Genomic DNA, 15515 nt, shown 5'->3' on the forward strand with positions numbered 1-15515 from the left:
TGATCCTTAAGGGTCCCTTCCAACTCAGGATATTCTATGATTCTATGATCTATCTCTCAACTTTATTTCTGTTTTTTATATCAGTGTGAGAGTGTTTTTTGCACTATATCTGTGTAAACTAGTAAAGTCTTAATTTCTCTCTGTTGCATTTGGCTCTCTTGAGGGAAAGAGGGCTAGTATTTCAATCAGGAAACGAAACAGTTGGAAAACAATCTCTTGGGTACTAGTCCAGTGTAGAAAGATGTCACTTCTTCTGCCAATTGCTTGCGTGAGAAATTCAGTAAATTGCTGCTGCTTTTCTGCATTTTGCAAGTTTTCTTTCCTTTAGTTTATAAGCATGACATAGTTCACTGTACTGGCAGTTGAGGCAGGCTTTGATTCTGAGTCACTTTGCCATGTGGGTGTGGTTGTATCTTAAGGTTTCCCAGTGTGCGTGCTTAATTATTGTTTATTAAAAGCTGCCAACAAAAATGAGGCAACGTACCATTATCTTCTGATTGTACTCTCTCTTTGGTCTCCCATGTGTTTAAATTCTTGCAGTGAAGCTGAGGGCTTACTGAGCAGGGGGCGACTATGAAGCACATAATGCATCTAATATTTGGCTATAGATACCAATAAAATTAAAGTTCTTTGTTTCTTTGGAACCATATGTCTGCAATGAAACTATGCTAACTCGTGCCAGTTAACATCAGCTCAGAACACGTCTTAAGTGATTACTGGTTAAAAAAGCTTTGAAAAACTTCTGTTGCTGTCCCGCTCAGTAATTTGGAAGTAGATTTCAAAGAAGTATTTTGTTGTTGTTGTTGTTTTTTTTTTTTTTTTTAACATATTAATTAGCAACAAAAGATTAGAGTTCTGTATCGATCAGATTTTGCAATAAATCCAAGTCTAGGGTAGCAGAGATTTTCAGCTTCTAGAAAATTTATTCTGAGTATTTTAAAGCTATTCTAAAAATAATACACAGTAACCTTAAATCTTGAAACTTCAGTCTAAAACTGATGATGCCCCCAGATAAGACGGAGTCAAATTCCTCACTGCCTGTTCACTGTACTGATTTTTTTAGCCTGCTCAAACAAAACATGCATTGTCAGTGGTTCCTGCACAGACACAGAAGTTTGCCAGTACACCAGCTTATAGTTGGGAACTTCAGTGGTAAAGACAAAGAAACAAAGGTTTTTTAGGAGTACAGTGATATTTTTTCTAAAGTAAACACTTTGTCTTGTTCTTTACTGTTTAGAAATGTTTTTATTTTAATTCTTGCTTTCCACTCCTCCTCTACTTTAGATGGCTAATTTATGAAGAACCTGGTTTCCAGGGAGTCCCTTTAATGCTGGAGCCTGGTGAATATCCTAATCTAGCTTTCTGGGAGAAGAAAGAAGCCTATATTAGGTCCATGAGGCCCTTGAAAATGGTAAAATGTTGTTATTACTTGCAAGCTACATTGCCTTTTATATGTTAGAAATAGTATGTTAAGGTGACTAAATCTCAAGCCTCACAGAAATGTCTTTAAAATAAAATAAAAATTTAGCCGATAAAATTCTTGAACTTTTAACATCTGATTGTGTCTATTTCTGCTTTTAATCTTCTTGTTCTCTATTTGTGGCCTACAAAAAAGATTTCATCCTAATTCCAGCTTCTTATGAAGAGTTGATGACAACTTGGTATAGGTGACTACTTATTTTTCTCTCTTTTTTATTTTCTTTCCTTTCCAACAGGGTGGTCGCAAAGTTGAATGTGCTGGAGAGCCAAAGGTAAAAATCAGTATTTATTTGATTCTTGAAAGGTATATTATCAACATACACATGAACTACATGTGGGTGGATAAATCTATCTTGATTGTGTACTGACTACTGATGGCTTAGAGGCTGGTCATGCGGCATGCGACCACACCATGAAACTGTAATTTCTGTAAAATTTTTGCATCTATCACATGTACATGACAGTACTAACATCTATCTGGATAATGCTGACAAGGAGTGAACATTTAAGCCCCAATGTTGTGTGTCTAAGGGAAGATGTCTTAAAAAGAGACCCCATTACTTAGTTTCAGTATCTTCTTCCTCTAGGCACCCATACAAAAGAAACTGACTGTTGTCAGAATCTATCATGCTCTGCAGCTTTTCTTTTACTTCATTTTTGTGACAGGTAGTCATTTATGAGAAGCCTTTCTTTGAAGGAAGACATGTGGAAGTAGAATCAGAGATCTTTATGCTCAATGACAAGGAATCAGAAGAAAAGAGAAGTCTTCCATTTACATCAGTGGGATCCATGAAAGTACTGGGAGGAATGTAAGTGGGAAAACGCCAGCACTATTTCCCCTTCAGCTGAAGTGGTAACTCTGTAGATTGGAATTTGCAGTAGATAAATTCAGTACCTGTTTGCTTTTGTCTTCCTAGTTTTGTTGTTGTTGATTTGGTTTAGTTTGTGGGTTTTTTTGTTTGTCTGAGGTAAGTTTGCAAACATTCACAGCAATGACTGCATTCTTTGTCACCCTGATTTCACGGTTGTGAGAGAAGGGGTAGAAAGGCTGCCAAGCTGACAGAACAGCCTAAGTCAGCTAACTTCCCTCTCTCCTGTTGTAGTGCTGTTTCCATGATTAACTGTTTTAAACCTCAGGTGTGGATTAGTTACAGAATTTCATTTGGCTTTGGTTAGCGAAGGTTTCTCAAATTAACTTGAAGTTCTTTATCATAACAAGCCAGGAAAGGTGTGGTGTGTGGTGTTTTGTTCTGTGTTTTTTTTTTTTGTGCCTTGTCTCTTCACCAAGAGTGGTCAACATAATGTCACTCTTCACTTTTTTGTTTTACCTCCGGGAAGTCTAGCAAGTATTTTTATTGGACTTTTTTCCTGTTTGAAAGGATTATATAATTATATTAATGTCAATGAAAAAAGTATTTAGGAGACTCCTATATATGCAATGGAAGAGAGGAAAAGAAAAGAACAAATTTCACAAATCTTTTTGTTCCCTGAAAAGACATAGTGGCAATTCATTTTCACACACAGATTCTGTTGTTGTTATTTAGCTGGGTTGCTTACGAGAAGCCTGGGTTTGAAGGCCATCAATATTTGCTGGAAGAAGGAGCGTATCGGGACTGGACGGACTGGGGTGGCTATGATGAAGAGTTGCAGTCACTGCGACCTGTTGTTGGTGTAAGTTCCAAGAACGTGCAGTAGAAATCTCCTGAGTGCATTGAAACATCATGTTGCATTTTCCTTATGGTGCTTCTCTTTTTTTTTTTTTTTTTTTTTTTTTTTTTTTTTTGAACAGGACTTCACAAGCTCCCATATGATAATGTACAGTGAAAAAGACTTTGGATCAAAGGGTTCCAACATTAATGTATTAGGAATTATTTCCAATTTGAAAGACACTGGATATGGGCTGAGAACACAATCCATAAATGTGCTAAGTGGCGTGTAAGTGATATTTTTAACTGTTGTTTAATTTTAAATATGCTTGTATACTTCTTAGAATTTCTGTGTTTGAAGATGTTTTTCTGTACTCTGATATCTAATGCCTCTGTGGAAACTTCAGATTAAATTTCCTGCCCTTGACTACAGCATGTTGGCTACAACATGGAAATGTTGGCTTGCTGACTTGCAAAGTATGATAGTATATGAGATAAGATCTCATCAGAGAGGTAAAAATAGTTTGTTCTTGTGGCTGTGTTTTTAAAAGCATTTCCATAACAGCAAAATTGTTATGGAACTAATTCTAGGCTTGGCATGATTGACCTGAGGCAAATTCCTTGCTTTTTCTCAGGGTTGTGTGTAAAATGAAGTTATTTTCTGGAAAGTAACATTGCTTTTGCAGTGAATCCCATAGGTTAATAGTTGTAGTAAAAAAAAAAAAAAAAAACTATTTTTATTTATTTTATTTATTTTTTTACATTGAGGTTCCTAAATCTTTTGGTTAAGACTACTCCTATTCCTGGTGCCTCTTGTGTTGTCACATGCAATTGATAAGTTTGTAAATCTTAATGTTTGATTTGTTGGGCACATCAATTGCAGGTTGAGTTCCACAGCCTTATAGACTGCATCAAAGTATTTTGGAAATATAAACAAATATTAGCAATCATGTCTCCAATACACAAACTCTAAGAGCACACAATATACAGTCTCTTTCCTTGTCTGGACTGCAGGTGACTTGCTGAAAGATCTGCCTTGCCCAGCCACACCCTAAATCTTTCCGTGTGTTATCTGTGTGATATCTCTGCAAATTTTGCCTGAGTAGAGACTGCAGAATCAAGCTCGGTGCATTCCAAAGGAATGCATTTGATTTGTGTACAATATGGTGTGACAGCAGTTTTTTCTGCACGGTGACCTTTGAAGCCACTGTGCCCTTTTGTCTTCTGTAATGTGCAAGGGAGATTCATGGGAAAGAGTCATCTCTGAAGGTTGGGAAACAAATTGTGGGTCACCTATCACACCCTCTGTGTAGTTGTTCTAGTAAATGTGACTGTTGCAGCTGAGATAGGAATCGTACTTTGTATGAGTATTCTAGTAATTAAGTGTGACTCCCATACTTTGATGGTAAAAGCGGCTAGAAGTTATTACAAACAAAATCTTTGTCCCACAGACTCTGCAATTGCTCCCGTAATCTCACCTTCTAGTCTCTTAAAGGTGTAATTTGTAGCATTAATTTTATTTTTTTATTTAGGTGTATTGTTTGTAACTGGTGACCACCACTCAGCTTTTACAGTCTTGTACGACCCTTTCGTTTGCGAAGAGGTTGCCAGCCTCTTAGAGTTTTGTGGTGGTGGTCTTAGTAAATGCTAGTGTGTCAGGTAGTTGAGTGAATCATGTTAAGTCATTCTTGGTAATAAAATATTTTATTTTAAGTGATAAGTAACTGTTCAGGTAGAAGAATTTTATATCTTCCCTTCCTATCAGTCATACGGTGGTGAATAATCCATTGAGCAATTCCCAGAGCTATTTAGACTAGAACATATATGATGTCACAGCGAACTGTTACAGGTTCAATAAAAGCTTGTCCTAAGCAACCTTCCTGGTATCATATTAAAAATACTTCATTAAAAAAAAAAAGTTAAACTGCAAGAAGCACTGAACCTTCCTTAACATTTTTTTTTAACTACAGGTATCTGTAGTAAGCAGTTACAGCAGTAACAGATAACCTATGATCTGTATTTCCCACATAATTAATTTGATTGCTCTGTAATTTAAAGGGTATATCAAAGAAAAGAAAGGCTTACAGTGCAGAACACAGATATTACTGAACAAGTTCTGAGGTAAACTGCATCTCTAAACTGTATGCTGAAGACAGCCTAGCTCCGCATTTGGAGAATGAATATTTCATTTTGGGGTAATGGGGAACTGGCTGCATTAAAATTTTTGGCTATAGATTCTGAGGGATGCTTCCAAGCAATATTTCAATGCCTTTGCTTAATCTATTGTAAAGACACATTGAAAAATATATCCAAAGATGGTGAGTGACTCCTTTTAAATTAAATTGACTCCTTTTAAATCAATAAATGATTTGCTTTTGAGCATTCTTCAGAAATTGGACAAGCACAAAATCCAGGGTATTTTATTCTTCTATCGTTTGGGGCGGGAGAAAGGAATTCAAACTACTTGAAAATAGGAGAGGCCTTTCTTTCTTAAGTAGGATTTGATCTTTACTCCAAAGTTGGCAAACTGTTAGTGGTGGAAAATGAAAGTATTTAGTAGCAAGAGGTAACACCCTTTACAAGTTTAAGCAAGTACTAAAAGGAACTGTGTTGTACAATTTTGACTTTCCTCTTTGCTTAATAATTCTTCAAGCTTATATTTAATAGTGATCAAAATCGCAAGAATTGTGTGCTTCAAAATGTGCCTTTTCTTTATCTGTAAACATGGAAAGCTTTTGCCAAAAATACTGAAAAAGCCCCTGTCTTTTAACTTGGTTGAAGAACTTCACAGATGTGTGTTCTTCCTAGGTGTTTGTTTTGCTGTGGTCCTGTAATTCTTACAGGTTTCCTTCCAATTTTCAAGTAATTAGTCCATAGTGCAGATTTGGCTGCTTCTAGTGCAAATATGTGTAGGGATATTGAGGAAACATTAAGTGATGAGTAGTTCATATGCAGGAGCCAGAATGTAATGTATTGAATCTAGACATACGCAGGGGGTAATGTAAGGGAAACTAAAGACGCTATGTACAAGAACAAACCTCCACTGAGAAGTTTGAAAAGGTTGAGAGCCCTTAGGTACTCTGCAGGAGGACATTTCAAACAAAGCTTCCTCTTCCCTCCACGTCTGAACTGAGCTGAGCTAACACTGAAGAGAACCTTTCAAGGAGTCACAAAATCCAAGTTCACAGGTCCGTTGGTACTAGAAATCACAAGCAAAAAGGGGTGCAGTAAATAACCTGTTTCCCCTCTTTCCTATGAAGAGAATTTTATTACCTCTTCCTCCCTGTTAGTCATGCTAAAAATCTGCAAGTGCCAGTTTTCTCCCTGGCCCCACGTGGTCTATGGTTACCTTATATAGGCTGATTTAAACCTGTTGTCTCCGTGTTGTATTTAAGGCTTAAATATTATGGATTCTATTTCAGACCTAAAGGAGTGCTTCTGTGTCTGAGACCTTAACTTTTTACAGCTTTGCCCTTTAGTTTAATGAAGATATTACCATTTCTTCTGTAGCTGAGAAAGAGATGTAGGCCCTTCCAGCAGGTAGTCTGTCCTATTGTAAGGTGAGTCTGAACAACACAAAAAGTGGGATTAGTCCTCTCAGCTGATTGTAGGAAGAGCATATGTAATAAGAAATGGCCAATGTTTTAAAAGACAAAGGTAGGTAAGATGAATCCTGAGCTGACCGTAGGAAAAGCCATCTTTTAGCAAGGTATCTGTCTCAGGATTCATTTCTTGGCTGTTCTTCCAGGGACTGTTTGGAGTTGCTCTTACTAGACATCCCATACTGAGGCTTTGGGGAAAGATACTCTGTCTGTACTATCACTTGCAGTATATAAGAGTCAGTTTTCTCTACCTGTCAGGTTCCAGTGGCACAGTTGGTGCAGATGCATGAGGCATTCAGCACGGTTCTGGCATTGACTTGGGCTGAGGCTGTTGCTAAGCCTGACTATGGCAATTTGTTGGGCTGGGGGTTACAGAATTACTGTGTTGAGAGAAGTTGCTCCCTGTGGGGTAGGGAGGTTGCTGCCACACTGCAGCGTAAAACTGGAGCTCTTGTGGTGCTTGGCAGCCGGGGTGCGACTCTTTCCCTCAGATATGGAGGTTGCCTCCTGCTCTCCAGGCCTCCCGGTTAGTCAGAAGCTGGATTAAAGCAACGCTTCATCCTGGGGATAGTTTTGAGGTCTGACAGGTTCAGCTGCTGCTGAATTCGGCTTCCTGTCCCTGGCGTCATTACCAGCACTCTTGGCAGCTTGCATGGGCTTCTGAACAAAGTGGAGAAGCACAAGTATTTCACCAGTAAGCCCTGGCTCTAGCAATCCTCCAACATGGGCTGACTTGCATGGGAGAGCAGTGCTTATTAATTTAAATCCCATTGTTTTCAGCAGAAATGTGCTTAAAGTGAAATACATTCATTACTTCTATATTCAGGCTTCTTTTTAGGTAGGAGGAAAATAAATTACTGCTTTTGAGAGAGTCTTAGCGGAGGGATCTGGCGTGTTTTATCATTCACTTAAAATCAGGAACACTTATTTTCATAGACGTTAATCAAGTTAAACTGCCATGCCTTCTAGTTATACCTTGGTGTCTGTGCACTTAAAAATCTAATAAGCATCTGCTCAAGAAATTGATTAAGGAAACCTCACAGTTTTTGGTATGTGTGGCATACAGGTCTAAACACACCTGAGACATCTGAACTTTCTGCTTAATTTATTGTACATACCAATGTCTCTTTAATGAATTACTGTGAGGTGATTTTGAAATGTGCCTTGAAATGTGCCTTAAGTAATTAGTGCATCACAATTTGGAATAATTGATTATATCTGAGGCAAACCAAGAGATGTGAGTAGTGATAAATGTGAATCACTATACGAGGACTTGCCATGGATGTATATGAAGTTGATACTTGCAGTATGTACATGTGAGACAGCTTTTATTTCAGTTTGAAGTTATCCCATTTTTTGTATCTGCAGAGACTCCAGCGTTTGTTCTTGGGCTAAAACTGCAGCTTAATACAATCTAGTTGCTCAGCAAATGTAAATCTTTTTGTGGTGAATTTAGATGGTGAGAGGTAGCCTACACTGCACATTCTAAATTCAGTAGTTTCACTGCTTTATGATATCAATTTTTTGTTAGTTTTGACATTCTGTATGAAGACTCCACTGAAAGTGGGTTTTGGCATAACCTATAGGATAACTCCTTATGTAACTCGTTGGCTAAATTATTCTATTCATAGTCAACCAGCTGTTATCTCATAGAACCAGGAAGATGTCCTGATCCCTGCGTGAATATAATGAATGAAGCTTGGCTGTTACTGTGGCCAGTTCTGATGTCTGTACGCTCCTCAAAAAAAAAGAAGTTTCCAAAAGAGCCAGAATGTAATTATTGGAAAGTTTTGGAAGTCTAGAAGTGTAAGGCAACAATTTCTGTAGGTTATGGCAAAAACAAAGGTAGTACTGATGCAGGAATACTTTATCTGGGCTTATAGTATGGACTCTGGGTTAGAAGCATGCTTTAATAGAAGGTTTCTTGAATGTAGCAGACTATGCATAGCAAGGCTAGCTGATAGTGGGTCCTTCAGAGTAGTAATAAAACATTGCAAGGGGCAACTGAATGTTGGAGAGACTTACGTGATTTGGTTGATTTTTCCAGTAGCTAGAGTGTTTATCTCATCTTTCAGGAAAGCATATGCTGGCTGAGACAGAAGTTATGGGTTTGCAGAAATCTGAGTTTGTGGCTTGTGGTAGGCATGAGGTCTACGTAGTCGTAATAATTGCTTTGAATTTATATACATTAATCTGGTTAAATTTTTGATTGCTTTAATGTTTAACTGCCAAGGATGTTCTTCCAGCTGATGTCTGTGATCCCAAGCAGGGAACAGTGTACCCTCATTAGCATATATACCTATTGCTGCAGCTTAACTTTCTGTTAAGTTCTCTGTGTGTTTGCTTAAAAAAAACTGAAGTTTATGAATACTATTTTTTTAATGTTGCCTGTATGTGTCTGTATTGTACAGATGACTTTTAGTTTATCCAAAACAGTTACATTCTGATATGTATCTGCTTTTCTAGAGAAGAACTTAATCTAGATAAAATAATAGAACTGTATCTCAGAATATTCTTCCTGGAGTATGTTCTAAAGGTGTCTCGCTGATGATGCATTTGATCTGGTGGTCTGCTTTAGTTGGTTCATGTTGACATGGTGGGGCTAATGGAAGTGAAATTTGCTGGAGTTCTGGAGTATCAGATGAATGTTTTTGTTTATTTAGGGTTTTAATAGCATTCGTTTGTCATTTTGGGGAGAATTTTTTTATTTGTTCTTACATTAAGATAATATATACTTTTTTTGTGAAAAAGTAGTATAATTTTTACTCATTGCTTTCTTCTCTTGCTCTTAGGTGGGTGGCATATGAGAATCCTGACTTTACAGGGGAGCAGTACATACTGGATAAAGGGCTCTATCCCAGCATTGAGGCATGGGGGGGGAAGAATTGCAAAATATCTTCAGTTCAACCCATTGTTATGGTAAGGAGTTCATTTTATTCTTGTTTTGCAAGTTTCTCTGAAGTATTTCTAGGTAGTCTTTTCTATCAAATCCAGTTTATGTATATTCTTTCAACAATAATTAGCAATAAGCTTTTGTGTATTTGTTAATTTAGTGCTTCTTAATTGTTTTTCTTATTGTTTTTTTCTCTTTTGTTCTCCAAACCTTTGTAGGATATTGTTGGAAGTGAAAGGGGCAAAGTCAAGGTAAGATACTTCTGTAAGTGCATGAATTGTACTATGTATTAGTAGCTGTGTAACACACAAATGGCCTCAGGCTTTTTCTATACTGTGTCACGCATATTTTTGCATGGATAGTTGACTAGTCAGACAAAGACTGAGAACTTCGTGAAGTGAAGAAGGAACACTGCTTTCTGAGCCTCGTAACTAAGGCATGTTGAACTCCAGGAAAGCTGGGATTTAATACCCAGCTGTTCCCCCCAAATTTTTTGGGGGCCCAGGCAATATTTTGGGTCCGCATGTGAGCGGTTTGGGGGTATCAGCAGTTGTTCTGAGGAGCTGAGGTCTGCAGCCACCTATGCAGAGCTTCAGTGTCCAATGAAGGTATCCGGAGCCTGTTACAAAGATAAAGGCTCTGCAAGTTAGACGTTGTTGTACACTTACAGTTGACAAGTGTTGTAAACTTACAGTTGACATTTAATTTGTTTAGAAATTAGTTCTTTGGTTAACAGTTCTGCTAATGGTGGTTATACTTGAAGTGAATCTCATTCAGTCACAAGTACTGCTTTCCTAGTGTGCTTAAAAGTTGAGGTTGTATTTGTCCATAATGAAGTGTAGGAAGTGACAGAGAACTTGTATTTTCAGTGAGTTAATGTATTTGTATGTTGGACTTTCTCCTGTGTGCAAGAATAATACTTTTTTTTTTTTTTTTTGACAGTGAGAGTAATGGGGAGCTTTTCATTCTTTCATAATTCCACTCCTTTTTGTCTTTTTCCCTTTACAAAGTTACTTTTATTTTTAGTCAAATTGTGAATAATGTCATGGAACTAAAAACCAAGGAGAAAAGTCTTGGCTGTCTCAATTTGCATTCTTAATTAGTAGCATGCCTCACTGGAATGTCCTGTATAAGGATGTATAAACTAGGGGGGATGAAAATCTTAAGGCTGCTTATTTTCTGCTGTATACATAAAAAAAAAAAAAAAAAAAAAAAATATTTACATCTATATATTATGTTTCCTATTAAGACATTATCCTAAGGAAACTAAGAAGTAATGGCTTGTAGTCAACAGACTGTATCCTTCGTCAGCATGTTCCTCTTTGGAAAGTGCTGTGCATGCCTGCACTTGTATCTCTGTTAAGAGCGAATAAAGCTGGTAGGCATGTGATAATGTGAATGACTTCTGTGTGATCAGGGCTAATTATCCTCTAACCAAATTAGCAGGTTCGCTGCTCAGAATTTTTTTTCTTCTTTTCAACAAGGACAAAAGACTCCAGGTGACTTATCCTTTCATACCCTCTCTTTCTCAGAGTGCAGAAAGAAAGAACTGACATGACTGTAACTGTAGTTATAACAGGCACATCAGTCCTGGGAATATATACCACACCTGTTGGCATGCTCCAGAGTACTTTGCCAAGATTATGCACCATTTATGTTCTGAGAAACAGACATCTTTCATTTAGTGAAAAGAGAATGCATTTGGAAGATTAAATGGCTTAGGAAACTAAAACAGAACAGTTTATCACCCTTTACTAATGATGTGCCTATTGTGACCATTCTGTGGGGATTTAAAAATAATCTCCAGTAGATAGTCAAAGCAGCTGCCTTTGTTATTGTTCTTGGAATTATTTTATATCTTACTAAACGATTTAACATCCAGTGGTAGCTTTTGGTATTGCAAACCTTGTTCAAGATACCAAGGTAACAACACAGGAGGTGTAACAAAAAATATATGTCACTGAGGGAATCTGGGTTTTAAGTATATTGTAACCTAGTCATTGAAATAATGGTAGAGACATGCTAATGAAGGTTAAAGAATAAAATGTTTTTAAATGTTTGTGGTTGTTTAAAGGTCCAGTTATTTTCAGAGCCTGAATTCAAGGGTAACTGCAAAATATTTGGAAAAAACACAAGATGTATTGATTCACTTGCAGTGAAGTCTTCAAAAGTTTTAGGTGGCAGGTAAGTTACATCAAATGAATATTGTGAAATCACTAAAATGGGAAAAGATTTTAAAAAGCAAACAGCTTTCTAACATCTGAAATGGTTTCATCTATGGGGAATTACAAAGAACAATGCTTTGCAGTATCAACCTTCAGCTTCTCAGGACAGAACATTGTAAATGATGTTTCTGTCAGTATTTCTTATCAAAGACCAAGAAATATAAGCATCAGTTTATTTTTTACAGTTTTATTAAAAGACAATTTCTTCTCCTTCCTGCAGCTGCATAGTGTTTGACCAGGAGGAATTCTCTGGTAACCAGTATGTGTTAGAAGAAGGAATCTATCCTGATCTGATGGCAATGGGTTGTTCACCCCAAACAGTTCTAAAATCATTACAGATTATAAATACTGTAAGTAAAGCAGATAAGTACCATGTCTCTGATCTCCCCATTTTTTTTGGTGACAATAAAAATGATAGGGATGGGTGGACAACAGAGCAGGGTTTTTTTTTTTTTTTTTTTTTTTTTCCCCTATGCTGTAGCAGTGAAATGTCCTATCTGCAGTCAGGTTTTGGACCCCTGTACTGTTTTTGCAAAGAAGAGTACCTCATGGAAGCAGCTGCCTGGCATTGCTCTTCCTAACAACAGCTTATGAAGGGACTTCTGTAAAATGAATTAAGGATGTCTCAGACGTTTTATTTCCCATTAGGAGATTAGGAGAGATCACTTAGAATAGTTTGAGAAATATCAGTAGGACAGACTGAAGTAATATCTGTACTATGGTCCTTGCTTTTAAGTGCATGTTAAAAAGAGCAGGCTTCAACTCAAGAATTTTGCATGAAATGCAAGCAATTATAAAACACCATTGCTAGCATCAGGGAAATGCAATTTGTGTTCATCATGAAACAATGTACCCTCCTAGATAAAGCAAAGCAACGCCCAAATGCCATTTGGCAAAATCAGACACACTGTTGTTATGTGGAGTGGATACAAATCTAAACAACATTTACATATTTTGTAACTCATCAGTGGTCAGAAACTAGTTTGTTCAAGCCTTTAACCAATCATTATGATAGATCACTTATGGAATCTGCAAGTAATTACTAGCAAAATGTAGTCAAGAATCCAGGAGCTTACTACAACTATGCGAAGAGGTGGTACTCATTTTAAAAATGGAAGACTGCATTATTGACTCTCTCCTTTGAATTTGGCAACTGTATTGCACTCCACTGTAATTTTGGTAACCTGTCAGTGATGTAGCAGTTAACGAAGGAGAACTGAAATGTGTCATCCTCTTTCAAGTCTCTGGAGCATTTTGATGTACAGTGTAAACAAACATTTGCATCAAGTATGTCTGCCTTCTGAACTCTTTGTCTGTCCAGTAGACAGATCATATTAAAAATAATAGAAGTGGTTCTAGCCAAACGTGGTGGATGATCACCATGTATTAAAACAGACTCTTCTGTACATGTCATTATCAAGTTCTTGGGTTTCAAATGCTTGTTTCATACTGGAAGGATCAGCTTTCTGTAGGAAAATTTATTTGCGACAGAGACTGTTGTGGTAAAACAGCCAAATGTGTCAGTTCTGTGCTTCTTGAAGTTCTGAAAGCTTCTGAAACTTGTTCTAGCCCTACAACTTGTCACGTTTCAATAGTAGTGCAGAGATGTGTCTATCTGCAAGTCATTTGCTGGTGCTTTCTTTTTCAGAGGCTTCTTAACCTGAGGAGAAGAGGAAAATGGGTTGCTTTGCTCAGTGGTTTAGTAGCAAACCAGAATACAGAGAGTAAGAATTTAGATGGAAATGGTCATATTATACTGTTCATTTTTCATGATTTAACAGAAGTTTGAACTAATTATTCTAGATACCAGTGTCACCTGTCATATTTACTTTGTGGCTGTTTTTTGGCAGTCTCAGTTTTAATTCCTCCCCACCATTTGCTGGTCCCACAACTTTCCCCATTACTTTTCTGTGACATTTCTATACAAGATGCACGGGTTTTTTTTGTTCAGAAGCTCAGTATCCTTGCTTCATTATGCTTGCTTTGCATGCTCCAACTAATTGTGTTGCAGATGGAAGAGTGTTCTTCCTTCTTGAATTTGCTATGTGTTCTGTTCCCTGAACATATTACAAAAACAACTGTGGGTGTGGCTTAGAGTCATGTTGTAAATACTCATTTTTAATGAGCAACTCTATGAAATAGCTAAATGTAGATATACATGGGAGCCAGCTCCATATAATACAGAACATGGGAAGAACTGCAAGTTAGAGAACTCTAAGCTGACCTTGCACTCCTTGCTGTGGGGAATGCTTCTATAAAAGTGTTACTGCTGAATCTTAAAAAATGCCCAGAGTGGAAGGTGTGGTTGAAAACTTGAGGATTTCCTTTTCTGTCTCTGTGCTTTCTTTTTAAGTAGGTTATTTCTGAACTATTGAATATGGCTCAAGGGTTGCTGTCTGACCAGTTTTCTATCACGGAAGGCAGGTGCTGAGGGTTCAGAGACACTGGGACATAATCATAGTTCATGTTGGGCTTTTTGCCTGTGATGATGCTTAATAGTCTAACTTGCATTAACCTTTGATGGTGGGATTAGTCTACTCTGATTTTGGAGTAAGCTAAAAGGCCTCTTTGGCATTTTCCACAAACTAATAACATGCACGCAAACAGGAGCATAGCTCTGCTGCTATGTGATAACCTGGGCTGCTGCTGAGATGATAATGCTACATTAGCATCACCATTATCTGAGCCCTTAACCGTCTGAAGGAAGGTTAAAGAGGAATTTAAGTAATGTCTAGAAATTGACATTAGATTTTTCCTGGTAAAGACATAACCTGCTGCTGTGTGCATATGAAGCCACCTCTGCTTTGACATGGCCTGTTTCCATGCCTGAGGCCAGCTGTGAGTCTGAGACCTTGCTTCACGTTGGGTGTTCCTGATCTGTTGATGTGTTTCAAGCATGCCGAAAACATGCCAGCAATAAAGAGCTCTTCTGGCTATGCCATTGGATTTACTCAGTTGTGACTGGAAGACTTGTGAGAAAGAAATGACTCTGCCACTCCCTATCTATGACTGTAAATTGTGACACCAGGACACTCCAGCTTAATTAATTTTACCCTGAGGGATTTCAAACCCTTACCTCCCAACTTCCAAGTAAGGGCCTTAATTGTGAGAAGCTGTTTCCAATCCACTACAGATACTTGCCACACAGAAGAGAATCCCAGGTTCATTATCCAGAAGTTATCCAGTTAAAATGGATTGATTCAGTGATACAGGGAGTTTCATGTGGGTAGGATCCTTTTGAAACCAGAAGCATTTTGACAGAAAGGGAGGAGAATCATCACCCTTGAGCCATTGGGAAGATTCAGATGTTTTTGCCTGAGTCATAAATTTCACCTCAGAAGTATGAATCTTGAAGCTTTTGTCTAGTGAGAGATTTTTATAGTAGGCTAAGCCAGTATCAGTTAAAAATGAAAACTGCAATAGGCAGTGTTGACAAGGCTGTCATCGTTTGAAACTGTAGAAATCAGTATTAGTTTACTGTGCGTTCAGATCTGAAGATGAAAATTCTTACAATGAATGGAGGTTAGTGCAATGGGAGAGGGATATTGCGTTAATTTAAATATGTTTTAAAATATCATTAAGATATGCAAGAATTGATCATGGAGACATTTGTATGTGTCATGATAAGGAAGTCTTATGTTGAATGGAAGAAGACTACTTGTGTGTTTTG

At 37.6% G+C, this 15515-nt stretch overlaps 1 protein-coding gene across 1 annotated transcript in view; it reads left to right on the forward strand.

The window, feature by feature from the left end:
* The window catches only part of CRYBG1 (crystallin beta-gamma domain containing 1), a 39583-nt gene that overhangs the window by 14561 nt on the left and 9507 nt on the right, over positions 1–15515 (forward strand). The window contains exons 9-17 of the mRNA XM_032183592.1: positions 1285–1411; positions 1716–1751; positions 2146–2288; positions 3024–3150; positions 3269–3414; positions 9520–9646; positions 9839–9871; positions 11695–11804; positions 12066–12195. Coding sequence (XP_032039483.1) covers positions 1285–1411; positions 1716–1751; positions 2146–2288; positions 3024–3150; positions 3269–3414; positions 9520–9646; positions 9839–9871; positions 11695–11804; positions 12066–12195 — 979 coding nt within the window. The remainder of the gene's footprint in view (positions 1–1284; positions 1412–1715; positions 1752–2145; positions 2289–3023; positions 3151–3268; positions 3415–9519; positions 9647–9838; positions 9872–11694; positions 11805–12065; positions 12196–15515) is intronic.

The sequence above is a fragment of the Aythya fuligula genome, chromosome 3 (genome assembly GCF_009819795.1).
Source record: "Aythya fuligula isolate bAytFul2 chromosome 3, bAytFul2.pri, whole genome shotgun sequence".
NCBI lineage: Eukaryota > Metazoa > Chordata > Aves > Anseriformes > Anatidae > Aythya > Aythya fuligula.